The sequence below is a fragment of the Heptranchias perlo genome, chromosome 2 (assembly GCF_035084215.1).
Source record: "Heptranchias perlo isolate sHepPer1 chromosome 2, sHepPer1.hap1, whole genome shotgun sequence".
Taxonomy (NCBI): Eukaryota; Metazoa; Chordata; class Chondrichthyes; order Hexanchiformes; family Hexanchidae; genus Heptranchias; species Heptranchias perlo.
Genome location: NC_090326.1, coordinates 16776717 through 16792536, shown reverse-complemented (window position 1 = coordinate 16792536; position 15820 = coordinate 16776717). Strand labels below are relative to the sequence as shown.

Below are 15820 nucleotides of genomic sequence, written 5' to 3'. Positions count from 1 at the left end.
ATCTGTTGATCGCTCTGTGTAAAGAAGTACTTTCCAACAATGGTCGTTAATTACCTTTCAATAATTGGAACCTGTGCCTCCCTCTTCCTACCAGCTACTCCTTTCAATTCTGATCATTTGAATATTTTTAAAGCACTAAATTCCCATCTTTTGGTGTTCTTTACATTGCTAAATTCCAATTATTGGATAATTCATTTTTTTAAGCCCAAAAAAAGACTTCAAATTATCAGGAGTTGACTGTATCACGGTTTAGTTTCTGGCGTGTTACTATTGTAGCTATTCTTTCCAGTTTGCTATTGTATCTCACATTCAAAGACAGAATCTATTTTGTTAAAATTAAGTAAAATTGAAGCCAATGGGAATCAGGGAGAAAACTCTCCAGTGGCTGGAATCATACCTAGCACAAAGGAAGATAGTAGTGGTTGTTAGAGGCCAAAAAACATCTGAGTGCACTGGACACAACAAAGGCTATGGGCCCCGACAACATCCCGGCTGTAATGCTGAAGACTTGTGCTCCAGAACTAGCCGTGCCTCTAGCCAAACTGTTCCAGTACAGCTACAACACTGGCATCTACCCGACAATGTGGAAAATTGCCCAGACATGTCCTGTCCAGAAAAAGCAGGACAAATCCAATCCAAGCCAATTACCACCCCATCAGTCTACTCTCAATCATCAGCAAAGTGATGGAAGGTGTCGTCGACAGTGCTATCAAGCAGCACTTACTCACCAATAACCTGCTCACCGATGATCAGTTTGGGTTCCGCCAGGACTACTCGGCTCCAGACCTCATTACAGCCTTGGTCCAAACATGGACAAAAGAGCTGAATTCCAGAGGTGAGGTGAGAGTGACTGCCCTTAACATCAAGGTAGCATTTGACCGAGTGTGACACCAAGGAGCCCTTGTAAAATTGAAGTCAATGGGAATCAGGGGGAAAACTCTCCAGTGGCTGGAGTCATACCCAGCAAAAGGAAGATGGTTGTAATTGTTGGAGGTCAATCATCTCAGCCCCAGGACATTGCTGCAGGAGTTCCTCAGGGCAGTGTCCTTGGCCCAACCAGCTTCAGCTGCTTCATCAATGACCTTCCCTCCATCATAAGGTCAGAAATGGGGGTGTTCGCTGATGATTGCACAGTGTTCAGTTCTATTCACAACCCCTCAGATAATGAAGCAGTCCGAGCCCGCATGCAGCAAGACCTGGACAACATCCAAGCTTAGGCTCATAAGTGGCAAGTAACATTCATGCCAGACAAGTGTCAGGCAATGACCATCTCCAACAAGATACATCCTGGGGGTCACCATTGACTGGAATCTTAACTGGACCAACCACATAAATACTGTGGCTACAAGAGCAGGTCAGAGGCTGGGTATTCTGTAGCGAGTGACTCACCTCCCGACTCCCCAAAGCCTTTCCACCATCTACAAGGTACTAGTCAGGAGTGTGATAGAATACTCTCCACTTGCCTGGATGAGTGCAGCTCCAACAACACTCAAGAAGCTCAACACCATCCAGGACAAAGCAGCCTGCTTGATTGGCACCCCATCCACCACCCTAAACATTCACTCCCTCCACCAACGGCGCACCTTGGCTGCAGTGTGTACCATCCACAGGATGCACTGCAGCAACTCGCCAAGGCTTCTTCGACAGCACCTCCCAAACCCACGACCTCTACCACCTAGAAGGACAAGGGCTGCAGGCACATGGGAACAACACCACCTGGACATTCCCCTCCAAGTCACACACCATCCCGACTTGGAAATATATCGCCATTCCTTCATCGTCGCTGGGTCAAATTCCTGGAACTCCCTACCTAACAGTACTGTGGGAGAACCTTCACTACACAGACTGTAGCAGTTCAAGAAGGCACCTCACCACCACCTTCTCAAGGGCAATTAGGGATGGGCAATAAATGCTGGCCTTACCAGCGATACCCACATCCAATGAACAAATTTTTAAAAAGGAACAATAGAGGAGGTATTGCACTACTGGGTATATACTATAGGCCACCAAATAGTGGGAAGGAGATAGAGCAGCAAATTTTCAGGCAAATTACAGAAAGATGCAAGAACTGTAGAGTAGTGATAATGTGGGACTTTAATGATCCCAATACAGACTGGGACAGTAACAGTGAAAAGGGCAAAGAGGGAGGAATTCCTGAAATGTGTACAAGAGAACATTCTGCAACAGTGTGTATCCAGCCCAAGCAGGAAGGAAACTGTGCTGGATCTAGTTCTGGGGAATAAAGTGGGGCTGGTGGAGCGTGTTTCAGTGGGGGAGCATTTGGAGAACAGTGATCATAATATCATTCGGTTTAGAATAGATATGGAAAAGGACAGGGAACAATCAAATGTGAAAATACTAAACTGGAGGAGGGATCATTTCAAAAGTTAAAAAGGGATCTTGCCCGGGAGGACTGGAATCAAAAATTGGCAGGCAAAACAGTAACTGAACAATGGGAGGCCTTCAAGGAGGAGTTGTTTCGGGTACACCCCTGACATAAACATATAAATAGTAAAAGGATAGTCAAAGGAAGGGTGGGACCGAGTAGGAACATAAAAGGAGATCTTCCTTTGGAGGCAGAAGGCATGGCTGAGGTACTAAATGAATACTTCGAATCTGTCTTCACTAGAGAAGAGGATGCTGCCATTGCAGCAGTAAAGGAGGGGGTAGTAGCGATATTGGATAGGATAAAAAGAGAGGAGGTACTTAAAAGATTGACAGTACCTAAACTAGAAAGGTCGCTCGGTCCAGATGGGATGCATCCTAGGTTACCGAGGGAAGAACGGATGGAAATTGCAGAGGATCCCCACAATCTTCCAATCCTCCTTAGATATGGGGACCGTGCCACACCACAAGGGGATTGCAAATGTCATACTCCTGTTCAAAAAGAGGGAGGGGGATAAACCTGGCAATTACTGGCCAGTCAGCCTAACGTCGGTGGTGGGGAAACTTATGGAGACAATAATCCGGGATGAAATTAATTGGCACTTGGAAAAGTATGGGTTAATAAATGAAAGTCAGCATGGGCTTGTTAAAGGAAAATCGTGTTTGACTAACTTAATTGAGTTCTTTGATGAAGTAACGGAGAAGGTTGATGAGGGTAGTGCAGTTGATGTTGTGTATATGGATTTTCAAAAGGCATTTGATAAAGTACCACATAATAGGCTTATTAGCAAAATGAAAGCTCATGGGATTAAAGGGACAGTGGCAGCGTGGCTACAAAATTGGCAAAGGGACAGAAAGCAGAGAGTAATGGTGAATGGTTGTTTTTCAGACTGGAAGGAAGTATGCAGCGGTGCTCCCCATGGGTCAGTATTAGGACCACTGCTCTTTTTGATATATATTAATAACCTGGACCGGGGTATAAGGGAGTATAATTTTAAAGCTTGCAGATGAAACGAAACTCAGAAATGTAGTAAACAATGTGGAGGATAGTAACAGACTTCAGGAGGACATAGACAGACTGCTGAAATGGGCAGACACAGGGTGATGGAAATTAATGCATAAAAGTGTGAAGTGATACATTTTGGTAGGAAGAACATGGAGAGGCAATATAAACTAAATGGTACAATTTTTAAGGGAGTGCAGGAACAGAGAGACCTGGTGGTGCACATATACAAATCTTTGAAGGTGGCAGGACAAGTTGAAAAGGCTGTTAAAAAAGCATATGGGATCCTGGGCTTTATTAACAGAGGCATTGGGTACAAACGCAAGGAAGTTATGCTAAACCTTTATAAAACACTGGTTAGGCCTCAGCTGGAGTATTGTGTTCAATTCTGGGCACCACACTTTTGGAAGGATGTCAAGGCCTTAGAGAGGGTGCTGAAGAGATTTACTAGAATGGTACCAGGGATGAGGGACTTCAGCTACATGGAGAGATTGGAGAAACTGGGGTTGTTCTCCTTAGAACAGAGAAGGTTAAGGGGAGATTTGATAGAGGTGTTCAAAATCATGAATGGTTTTGATAAAGTAAATAAGGAGAAACTGTTTCCAGTTGCAGATGGGTCGGTAACCAGAAGACACAAACTTAAGGTGATCGTCAAAAGCGCCAGAGACGGCATGAGGAAACTTTTTTTTTACGCACTTAGTTGTAATGATGTGGAATGCACTGCCTGAAAGGGTGGTGGAAGCAGATTCAACAGTAACTTTCACAAAGGGAATTGGATAAATACTTGAAGGGAAAAAACTTAGAGGGCTATGGGGAAAGGGCAGGGGAATGGAACTAATTGGATAGCTCTTTCAAAGAGCCAGCACAGGCACGATGGGCCAAATAGCCTCCTCCTGTGCTGTACCTACTATGATACCAAACTAGAAGGGACAGTGAAATCGGAAGAGGCCGCTCAGAAATTACAGTACAAGTTGGACAAGATAGTTATGTGGGCAGAACAAAGGCACATGAAATGTAATGCAGACAAATGTAAAGTGCTAGCCAAAGGAAGGATGAAGAGATGCCACGTGTATTCTACTGGGTGGTGGTGGGCGGGGGGGGGGTGGAGGAGTTGAAGACCGAGAAATCTTAGTGGACTCAACGCTAAACATATCCAACCAATGCAGAGCAGCAATCAACAAAACCAATAGGATGTTAAACTATAGAGAACATGGGTTAGAGGAGGCAATGATCAAATATTGTAGTGCTCCAATCAGACCACACCTTGAATACTGCGCTAGTTCTGTTCGCCAAGAAACCAGAAAGACATTCAAGAGCTGAAGACAGCGCAGAGAAGAGTCATGAGGCTGATCCCTGGTGTCAGGAGTCCGAGTTATGGCCATAGACTTGGGCTTTTCAGCATGGAAAGGTGGTGACTAAGAGGTGATCTTATGGATGTATAGTTTTTTTTATTTGTTCATGGGATGTGGGCGTCTCTGGCGAGGCCAGCATTTATTGCCCATCCCTAATTGCCCTTGAGAAGGTGGTGGTGAGCCGCCTTCTTGAACCGCTGCAGTCCGTGCGGTGACGGTTCTCCCACAGTACTGTTAGGAAGGGAGTTCCAGGATTTTGACCCAGCGACGATGAAGGAACGGCAATATATTTCCAAGTCGGGATGGTGTGTGACTTGGAGGGGAACGTGCAGGTGGTGTTGTTCCCATGTGCCTGCTGCTCTTGTCCTTCTAGATGGTAGAGGTCGTGGGTTTGGGAGGTGCTGTCGAAGAAGCTTTGGCGAGTTGCTGCAGTGCATTCAGTGGATGGTACACACTGCAGCCACTGTGCGCCAGTGGTGAAGGGAGTGAATGTTTAAGGTGGTGGATGGGGTGCCAATCAAGCGGGCTGCTTTGTCCTGGATGGTGTCGAGCTTTTTGAATGTTGTTGGAGCTGCACTCATCCAGGCAAGTGGAGAGTATTCCATCACACTCCCGACTTGTGCCTTGTAGATGGTGGAAAGGCTATGGGGAGTCAGGAGGTGAGTCACTCGCCGAAGAATACCACACTCTGACCTGTAGCCACAGTATTTATATGGCTGGTCCAGTTAAGTTTCTGGTCAATGGTGACCCCCAGGATGTTGATGGTGGGGGATTCAGCGATGGTAATGCCATTGAATGTCAAGGGAAGGTGGTTAGACTCTCCCTTGTTGGAGATGGTCATTGCCTGGCACTTGTCTGGCGCGAATGTTACTTGCCACTTATCAGCCCAAGCTTGGATGTTGTCCAGGTCTTGCTGCATGTGGACTCAGACTGCTTCATTATTTGAGGGGTTGCGAATGGAACGGAACACTGTGCAATTAACAGCGAACATCCCTATTTCTGACCTTATGATGGAGGGAAGGTCATTGGTGAAGCAGCTGAAGATGGTTGGGCCTAGGACACTGCCCTGACGAACTCCTGCAGCAATGCCATGAGGCTGAGATGATTGGCCTCCAACAACCACTACCATCTTCCTTTGTGCTAGGTATGACTCCAGCCACTGGAGAGTTTTCCCCCTGATTCCCATTGACTTCAATTTTACTCGGGCTCCTTGGTGCCACACTCGGTCAAATGCTGCCTTGATGTCAAGGGCAGTCACTCGCACCTCACCTCTGGAATTCAGCTCTTTTGTCCATGTTTGGACCAAGGCTGTAATGAGGTCTGGAGCCGAGTGGTCCTGGCGGAATCCAACCTGAGCATCGGTGAGCAGGTTATTGGTGAGTAAGTGCCGCTTGATAGCACTGTCAACAACACCTTCCATCACTTTGCTGATGATTGAGAGTAGACTGATGGGGCGGTAATTGGCCAGATTGGATTTGGCCTGCTTTTTCCGGACAGGACATACCTGGGCAATTTTCCACATTCCACATTGTATATAACATAGAAACATAGAAAATAGGAGCAAGAGTAGACCATTCAGCCCTTCGGGTCTGCTCCACCATTCAAAATGTGGTAATGGGACAAGTAACGAAACAAAAGATGGGTCTAGAGGAGCTGTAAATGGCAAAATCAGAACTATTATCAGTACCTTCTGTCCAAAAAAATGGAATCAGTGGTTATGGTCTAAATTTATTGAAATCAATTTTGAGTCCAGAAGGTTGTAAAACGCCTAATCAAAAGATGAGGTGCTGTTCCTCGAGCTTCCGTTGAGCTTCACTGGACTCATCTTTTGGTTCTTCACTAGTCCCATTACCACCCACCTTGCCTTGCACCATCATCCCATTTGTTATCTAATCACTCTTGCCCTCCACCCTATCACAGACCTTCCCCTTTTTTCTTTCCTTCACCCCACTCCGTGTTACTGGCTCTGTACTTGCTTAAAACTGTTAATCTTCAACATCTTCCTGTTCTGACGAAAGGTCATCGACCTGAAACGTTAACCCTGTTTCTCTCTCCACAGATGCTGCCTGACTTGCTGAATATTTCCAGCATTTTCTGTTTTTATTTCAGATTTCCAGAATCCGCAGTATTTTGATTTTGTTCCTCTATTCATCCCAACTGACAGTTTGCCTTTCTCCATGCAGGATTTGTACAGGTCATTTTCCACATTTTAACTTCTGATTAATTTGTTGACCCATTTAGGGTCAAAGTGGTTCTCCAGTCTCCTCCCTGCTGCATTCCATAAACTCTACCTTGTCCAAAATTAGGCTGCCCACGTACTATCCTGCACAAGGTCCCACTTGCCCACCCTACTTCCACACCATCAGCCCACCCTGCCTCTGCGGCCTCAGACCACCGCCCCCCCCCCCCACTCGCCCTGTCTCTGCATACACCTGCACTCTTAGATTTCATCCCACACCTTTTCGTCCTCCAATTCTGGGCCTTTGTGCATCCCAACTCTCCCTTTGCCATCATTGGTCACATAGTCTTCAGCCGCCTCAGTTCTATTCCTGACATCTCCCTCCCTAAATCCCTTCTCGTATTCCATCTATTTGATTGCCGCACCCAACGTTCCCCAACTTGGCTCATTGTCTATTCCTTTTTTCCCTCCCCCTCCGGAAGGAACCAGGGCACATTGTCTACATTAAAGGCGTTATATAAATGCAAGTTGTTGTTATATTGATCATTGGGAAAAACACAGATGCCCAGAGAGGTCAAAACTACCATCCAGCAGGTAAACATACATGTCTTAAAGGAGGAGAGAGAGAGACAGAGAGGTTTAGGGAGGGAATTTCAAACCTTAGGGCCTAGGCAGCTGAAGGCACGAACACCAATGGCAAACCGATGAAAATTGGGGATGGGCAAGAGGCCAGAAATCTTGGAGGGTTGTAAGATTGGAGGAGGTTACAGAGATAGGGAGGAGCAAGGCCATGCAGGGATTTGAATACAAGGATAAGAATTTTTAAAATCGGGAGCCAATGCAGGTCAGCGAGCACAGTAATGGTTTTAATGGGGACAAGGGCATCAAAGTTGGAGGTGAGGATGCGATTGAGCATATCGATAGCTGCAGAAATGACGTGGTGAATGGAGGGCCAAAGGCCAAAGGCTACACAGTTGGGAATTTGAAAGTGCCGTTGTAAGTGAGTTGAGGAAGAGTTTTTTCCCGGGCCAGACACAGAAGGAAGTGGGGTGGGGAGGGGGAAAGGGGATGTGAGTGGAGAGGGATACAAGGGTGTGATCAGAGATGGCCTTATCTCCACCTGAGGGGGCAGACAGGGCCTCGGTTTAATGTCTCATCCAAAAGACGGCACCTCCAACAGTGCGGCACTCCCTCAGTACTGACACTAGAGTGCCCGTCTAGATGCTGTGCTCAAATCTCTGGAGTGGGACTTGAACCCATGGCCTTCTGACTCGGAGGCGAGAGTGCTACCACTGAGCCGAAGCTGGCACGTGTTATGTGCATTGGCCACCAATGTCACAGAATAATGGCATCCTCCCAGCTGGCTGACCCCATTTTTAAAATCAGATTTATCATAACTATCTGACATCACATGAAATAAATATAGAAATCTCCCCGTTTGTCATGTTAAAACTTGAATTTTGAGGTCTAACACACAGCAATAAAACATTGCTTTACAGGCCATATCCTAGTCACAGCTCCTCCATCAACCATACAGAAATAAAAAGACCTGCATTTATACAGCGCCTTTCGCGACCTTAGGATGTCCCAAAGCCCTTTACAGCCCAAAGTACTTTTGAAGTGCAGGACAGCTCAGTGAAGGACATTCCACTCTCAATGTCAGTTCTGCTGCTGCAATGAGAAGACAATATGTCTATATGAGTTATAGGAGTATAGGAACAGGAGTAGGCCATTCAGTACCTCAAGCCTGTTCCACCATTCAATGAGATTATGGCTGATCCTAATGCCATTTATCCACCTTGGCTCCATATCCCTTAATACCCTTGGCTAGCAAAAATCTATCAATCTCAGATTTAAAATTATTAATTGAGCTAGCGTCTACTGCTTTTTGTGGAGAGGGTTCCACATTTCTACCACCTTTGCATGAAGAAGTGTTTCCTAACTTCTCTCCCGAAAAGCCTGGTTCTGATTTTAAGGTTATGTCCCCTCCTCCTAGATTCCCCCACCAGCGGGAAAAGTTTCTCTCTATCTACCTTATCCTAAAAACCGCAATCAAATCATCCCTAAACCATTTTTATTCCAGGGAATACATGTCTAGTTTATGTAATCTCTTCTCACAATTTAACCCTTGGAACCCAAGAAATATTCTGGTGAATCTGCACTACACTCCTTTCAAGGCCAATTTATCCTATCTAAGGTGCGGTGCCCAGAACTGTACACAGTCCTCCAGATGTGGTCTAATCAGAGCTTTGTATAGCTGTAGCAAAACTTCCTCCCCTTTATATTCTAGCCCTCCAGTTATAAAGGCTAATATTCCATTAGACCTTTTGATTATTTTTATACCTGGCCACTACATTTTAGTGATCTGTGTACACATGGATCCTTAAATTTCTTTTGACCTTCACTGTTCCTAAATTTTCACCATTTAAAAAAATTCTTGGGTCTATCATTTTTTGGTCCAAAATGGATGACCTCACACTTACTTGCGTTGAAATCCATCTGTCACAGTTTTGCCCACTCACTTGATCCATTAATGCTCCTATCTACACTACTTACGACACCACCAATCTTTGAATCATTGGCAAGCTTGGATATGTGGCTCTCTATTGTGTTATCTAAGTCATTAATAAATATAGTGAATAGTTGAGGGATCCTTGTGGGACACCACTAGTCACTTGCTTCCAATTCGAGTGCACACCCATTATCCCTACTTTCTGTCTTCTACCATCTAACCAATCTCTTAACCAGGTCAAGAATTTACCTTTAATTCCATGAGCTTTAATTTTAGCTAACAGTCTCTTATGTGGAACCTTATCAAATGCCTTCTGGAAGTCCATATAAACTACATCCATAGACATTCCCCTACCTGCTACTTCAGTTCCTTCCTCAAAAAATTCAATTAGGTTCATTAGACATGGCACAGACATAATGGGCTGAATGGCCTCCTTTTGTGCTGTAAATTTTTTATGTTTCTATACCTGCCCTTTACAAATCCATGTTGGCTCTCTCTAATCAGCTCAAATTTCTCTAAGTGCTCAGTCACTCCGTCTTCACTTATAGACTCCAATAACTTCCCCACAACAGATGTTAGACTAACAGGTCTAACAGTTGATAGTGTTGGTGCCACTATGATAGTCACACTATTTTTAAGAACCGTGCAAGCAGACAGCAGAGTTAAGCATATCCATACTCACTGTCTGTCATCCCTGATCACATTTTCTAAAACTCCATGTTTGTGCACAGTTGACCATTTAACCAACATGCAAACTCATGTGCATACATCTAGAGTAACATTCTCACCCCTTCACCATCAGCCTGCACTGTGGGTGGGTTCTCGATCCATGTTGAATTGACAGCAGATACACTGCAGCCCATGCACACCCCCAAGAGCATAGAACCCCCACTTCTGATTATCTCACCAACAGACCCAAACCACTGCAAATTTAACAGGTTTGTACTCTTCTTGTATCAGTAGAACCCAAAAGAATACATGTGCCAACACAACATAACTATGAGCCAAAGGCAAACAAGGGTAACATATTGTCAAACCTGAGCTATTGGCCTGTCCATCCAAACTAATCTGTAGGTTCCATGAAATTACAATTATAGGGAAACCTTTATTATTCACTTGGAACTACCTGTGTTTTGTTCAGAGTAATACACTGATTTGTTTCATTTATACTGTGTGAAGAATGGACATGTAGTGACAATAGCATTGGCAAGAGGATTCTAACACTGAACTAGAGCCTCAAACCCTGACCATAAATCCTAACCTTAAACCCTGACTGTAAATCCTAACCTTAAACCCTGATCATAAACCCTAGCCTTAAACCCTGATCGTAAACCCTAGCCTTAAACCCTGATCGTAAACCCTAGCCTTAAACCCTGATCGTAAACCCTAGCCTTAAACCCTGATCGTAAACCCTAGCCTTAAACCCTGACCGTAAACCCTAGCCTTAAACCCTGACCGTAAATCCTAACCTTAAACCCTGACCATAAATCCTAACCTTAAACCCTGACCATAAACCCTAACCTTAAACCCTGACCGTAAACCCTAACCTTAAACCCTGACCGTAAACCCTAGCCTTAAACCCTGACCATAAACCCTAGCCTTAAACCCTGACCATAAACCCTAACCTTAAACCCTGACCATAAACCCTAACCTTAAACCCTGACTGTAAACCCTGACCTTTAACCCTAGCCTTTAACCCTGACCCTCGGTCACTCCGATTCCCAGGTGACCCACCGGACAGTAGGGTTGAGTTGGAGAGGGGCCTGGCAGCGAGCGCTCGACCCCGTCCCTTGGGCTGTAAATTACCTGGGGACCAGTCCCTGCCCACCCAGGCTTCCGGCTTGATAGCCCCCAACTCTCTCCCTGCCCCAAGCTGCAAACGGCCCCTTGGGCCGGGGTATAAAGCCTCCATACCCAGCCGCTCCGCCTCCAGTGCCACTCTCCGGCGGATCCAGTCCTCCGTCACCATCAGCGCCATCCTTTCAAACCCGACCTCACCGCGCAGGCGCGCCGCAGCCCCGTCACTCACAGCCCGAGGGGGCGGGGCCCGAGGGGCAAACTCCTCCCATCAGCACCTGGCCACAGCTGGAGAGAACAGACAGCATTACCGCAGTTAGAGAGAGAACAGACAGCATTACTGCATCTAGAGAGAGAACAGGCAGCATTACTGCATCTAGAGAGAGAACAGACAGCATTACTGCATCTAGAGAGGGAGAACAGACAGCATTACTGCATCTAGAGAGAGAACAGGCAGCATTACTGCATCTAGAGAGAGAGAACAGACAGCATTACTGCATCTAGAGAGAGAACAGGCAGCATTACTGCATCTAGAGAGAGAACAGACAGCATTACTGCATCTAGAGAGAGAACAGACAGCATTACTGCATCTAGAGAGAGAACAGACAGCATTACTGCATCTAGAGAGAGAACAGACAGCATTACTGCATCTAGAGAGAGAACAGACAGCATTACTGCATCTAGAGAGAGAACAGACAGCATTACTGCATCTAGAGAGAGAACAGACAGCATTACTGCATCTAGAGAGAGAACAGACAGCATTACTGCATCTAGAGAGGGAGAACAGACAGCATTACTGCATCTAGAGAGAGAACAGACAGCATTACTGCATCTAGAGAGAGAGAACAGACAGCATTACTGCATCTAGAGAGAGAACAGACAGCATTACTGCATCTAGAGAGAGAACAGACAGCATTACTGCATCTAGAGAGAGAACAGACAGCATTACTGCATCTAGAGAGAGAACAGACAGCATTACTGCATCTAGAGAGAGAACAGACAGCATTACTGCATCTAGAGAGAGAACAGACAGCATTACTGCAGTTAGAGAGAGAACAGACAACATTACTGCATCTAGAGAGAGAACAGACAGCATTACTGCAGTTAGAGAGAGAACAGACAGCATTACTGCAGTTAGAGAGAGAACAGACAGCATTACTGCAGTTAGAGAGAGAACAGACAGCATTACTGCAGTCAGAGAGAGAACAGACAGCATTACTGCATCTAGAGAGAGAACAGACAGCATTACTGCAGTCAGAGAGAGAACAGACAGCATTACTGCAGTTAGAGAGAGAACAGACAGCATTACTGCAGTTAGAGAGAGAGAGAACAGACAGCATTACTGCATCTAGAGAGAGAGAGAACAGACAGCATTACTGCATCTAGAGAGAGAACAGACAGCATTACTGCATCGAGAGAGAGAGAGAACAGACAGCATTACTGCATCTAGAGAGAGAACAGACAGCATTACTGCATCTAGAGAGAGAACAGACAGCATTACTGCATCTAGAGAGAGAACAGACAGCATTACTGCATCTAGAGAGAGAACAGGCAGCATTACTGCATCTAGAGAGAGAACAGACAGCATTACTGCATCTAGAGAGGGAGAACAGACAGCATTACTGCATCTAGAGAGAGAACAGACAGCATTACTGCATCTAGAGAGGGAGAACAGACAGCATTACTGCATCTAGAGAGGGAGAACAGACAGCATTACTGCATCTAGAGAGAGAACAGACAGCATTACTGCATCTAGAGAGAGAACAGACAGCATTACTGCATCTAGAGAGGGAGAACAGACAGCATTACTGCATCTAGAGAGAGAACAGACAGCATTACTGCATCTAGAGACGGAGAACAGACAGCATTACTGCATCTAGAGAGGGAGAACAGACAACATTACTGCATCTAGAGAGAGAACAGACAGCATTACTGCAGTTAGAGAGAGAGAACAGACAGCATTACTGCATCTAGAGAGAGTGAACATACAGCATTACTGCAGTTAGAGAGAGAGAGAACAGACAGCATTACTGCATCTAGAGAGAGTGAACAGACAGCATTACTGCATCTAGAGAGAGAGAGAACAGACAGCATTACTGCATCTAGAGAGAGAACAGACAGCATTACTGCATCGAGAGAGAGAGAGAACAGACAGCATTACTGCATCTAGAGAGAGAACAGACAGCATTACTGCATCTAGAGAGAGAACAGACAGCATTACTGCATCTAGAGAGAGAACAGGCAGCATTACTGCATCTAGAGAGAGAACAGGCAGCATTACTGCATCTAGAGAGAGAGAACAGACAGCATTACTGCATCTAGAGAGAGAACAGACAGCATTACTGCATCTAGAGAGAGAACAGACAGCATTACTGCATCTAGAGAGGGAGAACAGACAGCATTACTGCATCTAGAGAGAGAACAGACAGCATTACTGCATCTAGAGAGAGAGAACAGACAGCATTACTGCATCTAGAGAGAGAACAGACAGCATTACTGCATCTAGAGAGAGAACAGACAGCATTACTGCATCTAGAGAGAGAACAGACAGCATTACTGCATCTAGAGAGAGAACAGACAGCATTACTGCATCTAGAGAGAGAACAGACAGCATTACTGCATCTAGAGAGAGAACAGACAGCATTACTGCAGTTAGAGAGAGAACAGACAACATTACTGCATCTAGAGAGAGAACAGACAGCATTACTGCAGTTAGAGAGAGAACAGACAGCATTACTGCAGTTAGAGAGAGAACAGACAGCATTACTGCAGTTAGAGAGAGAACAGACAGCATTACTGCAGTCAGAGAGAGAACAGACAGCATTACTGCATCTAGAGAGAGAACAGACAGCATTACTGCAGTCAGAGAGAGAACAGACAGCATTACTGCAGTTAGAGAGAGAACAGACAGCATTACTGCAGTTAGAGAGAGAGAGAACAGACAGCATTACTGCATCTAGAGAGAGAGAGAACAGACAGCATTACTGCATCTAGAGAGAGAACAGACAGCATTACTGCATCGAGAGAGAGAGAGAACAGACAGCATTACTGCATCTAGAGAGAGAACAGACAGCATTACTGCATCTAGAGAGAGAACAGACAGCATTACTGCATCTAGAGAGAGAACAGACAGCATTACTGCATCTAGAGAGAGAACAGGCAGCATTACTGCATCTAGAGAGAGAACAGACAGCATTACTGCATCTAGAGAGGGAGAACAGACAGCATTACTGCATCTAGAGAGAGAACAGACAGCATTACTGCATCTAGAGAGGGAGAACAGACAGCATTACTGCATCTAGAGAGGGAGAACAGACAGCATTACTGCATCTAGAGAGAGAACAGACAGCATTACTGCATCTAGAGAGAGAACAGACAGCATTACTGCATCTAGAGAGGGAGAACAGACAGCATTACTGCATCTAGAGAGAGAACAGACAGCATTACTGCATCTAGAGACGGAGAACAGACAGCATTACTGCATCTAGAGAGGGAGAACAGACAACATTACTGCATCTAGAGAGAGAACAGACAGCATTACTGCAGTTAGAGAGAGAGAGAACAGACAGCATTACTGCATCTAGAGAGAGTGAACATACAGCATTACTGCAGTTAGAGAGAGAGAGAACAGACAGCATTACTGCATCTAGAGAGAGTGAACAGACAGCATTACTGCATCTAGAGAGAGAGAGAACAGACAGCATTACTGCATCTAGAGAGAGAACAGACAGCATTACTGCATCGAGAGAGAGAGAGAACAGACAGCATTACTGCATCTAGAGAGAGAACAGACAGCATTACTGCAGTTAGAGAGAGAGAGAACAGACAGCATTACTGCAATTAGAGAGAGAGAGAACGGACAGCATTACTGCATCTAGAGAGGGAGAACAGACAGCATTACTGCATCTAGAGAGAGAGAGAACAGACAGCATTACTGCATCTAGAGAGAGAACAGACAGCATTACTTCATCTAGAGAGAGAGAACAGACAGCATTACTGCATCTAGAGAGAGAGAACAGACAGCATTACTGCAGTTAGAGAGAGAGAGAACAGACAGCATTACTGCATCTAGAGAGGGAGAACAGACAGCATTACTGCAGTTAGAGAAAGAGAGAACAGACAGCATTACTGCATCTAGAGAGGGAGAACAGACAGCATTACTGCATCTAGAGAGGGTGAACAGACAGCATTACTGCATCTAGATAGAGAGAAAACAGACAGCATTGCTGCAACTAGAGAGAGAGAAAACAGACAGCATTGCTGCAACTAGAGAGAGAAAACAGACAGCATTGCTACAGCTGGAGAGGGAGGAAGAGAAAACAGACAGCATTACTGCAACTAGAGTGGGAAAGAGAGAACAGACAGCAATGATGCAACTAGAGAGAGAGAAAACAGACAGCATTACTGCAACTAGAGTGAGAAAGAGAGAAAAGACAGCATTACTACAGCTAGAGAGAGAGAATAGACAGCATTGCTGCAGCTAGAGAGGGATAAAAAGAGAACCAACAGCATTACTGCAGCTCGAGAGCGAGAGAAAGAGAAAACAAACATTCAATGGCATTACCATCGCCGTATCCTCCACCATCAACATC

General features: G+C 45.3%; 1 protein-coding gene across 1 annotated transcript in view; it reads right to left on the bottom strand.

Annotated features, from left to right (window-relative positions):
* Positions 1 to 11425, bottom strand: part of cep72 (centrosomal protein 72) — a 157182-nt gene extending 145757 nt beyond the window's left edge. The window contains exon 1 of the mRNA XM_068000553.1: positions 11346 to 11425. Coding sequence (XP_067856654.1) covers positions 11346 to 11409 — 64 coding nt within the window. The 5' untranslated portion in view covers positions 11410 to 11425. The remainder of the gene's footprint in view (positions 1 to 11345) is intronic.
* Between the last annotated feature and the right edge of the window lie 4395 nt (positions 11426 to 15820).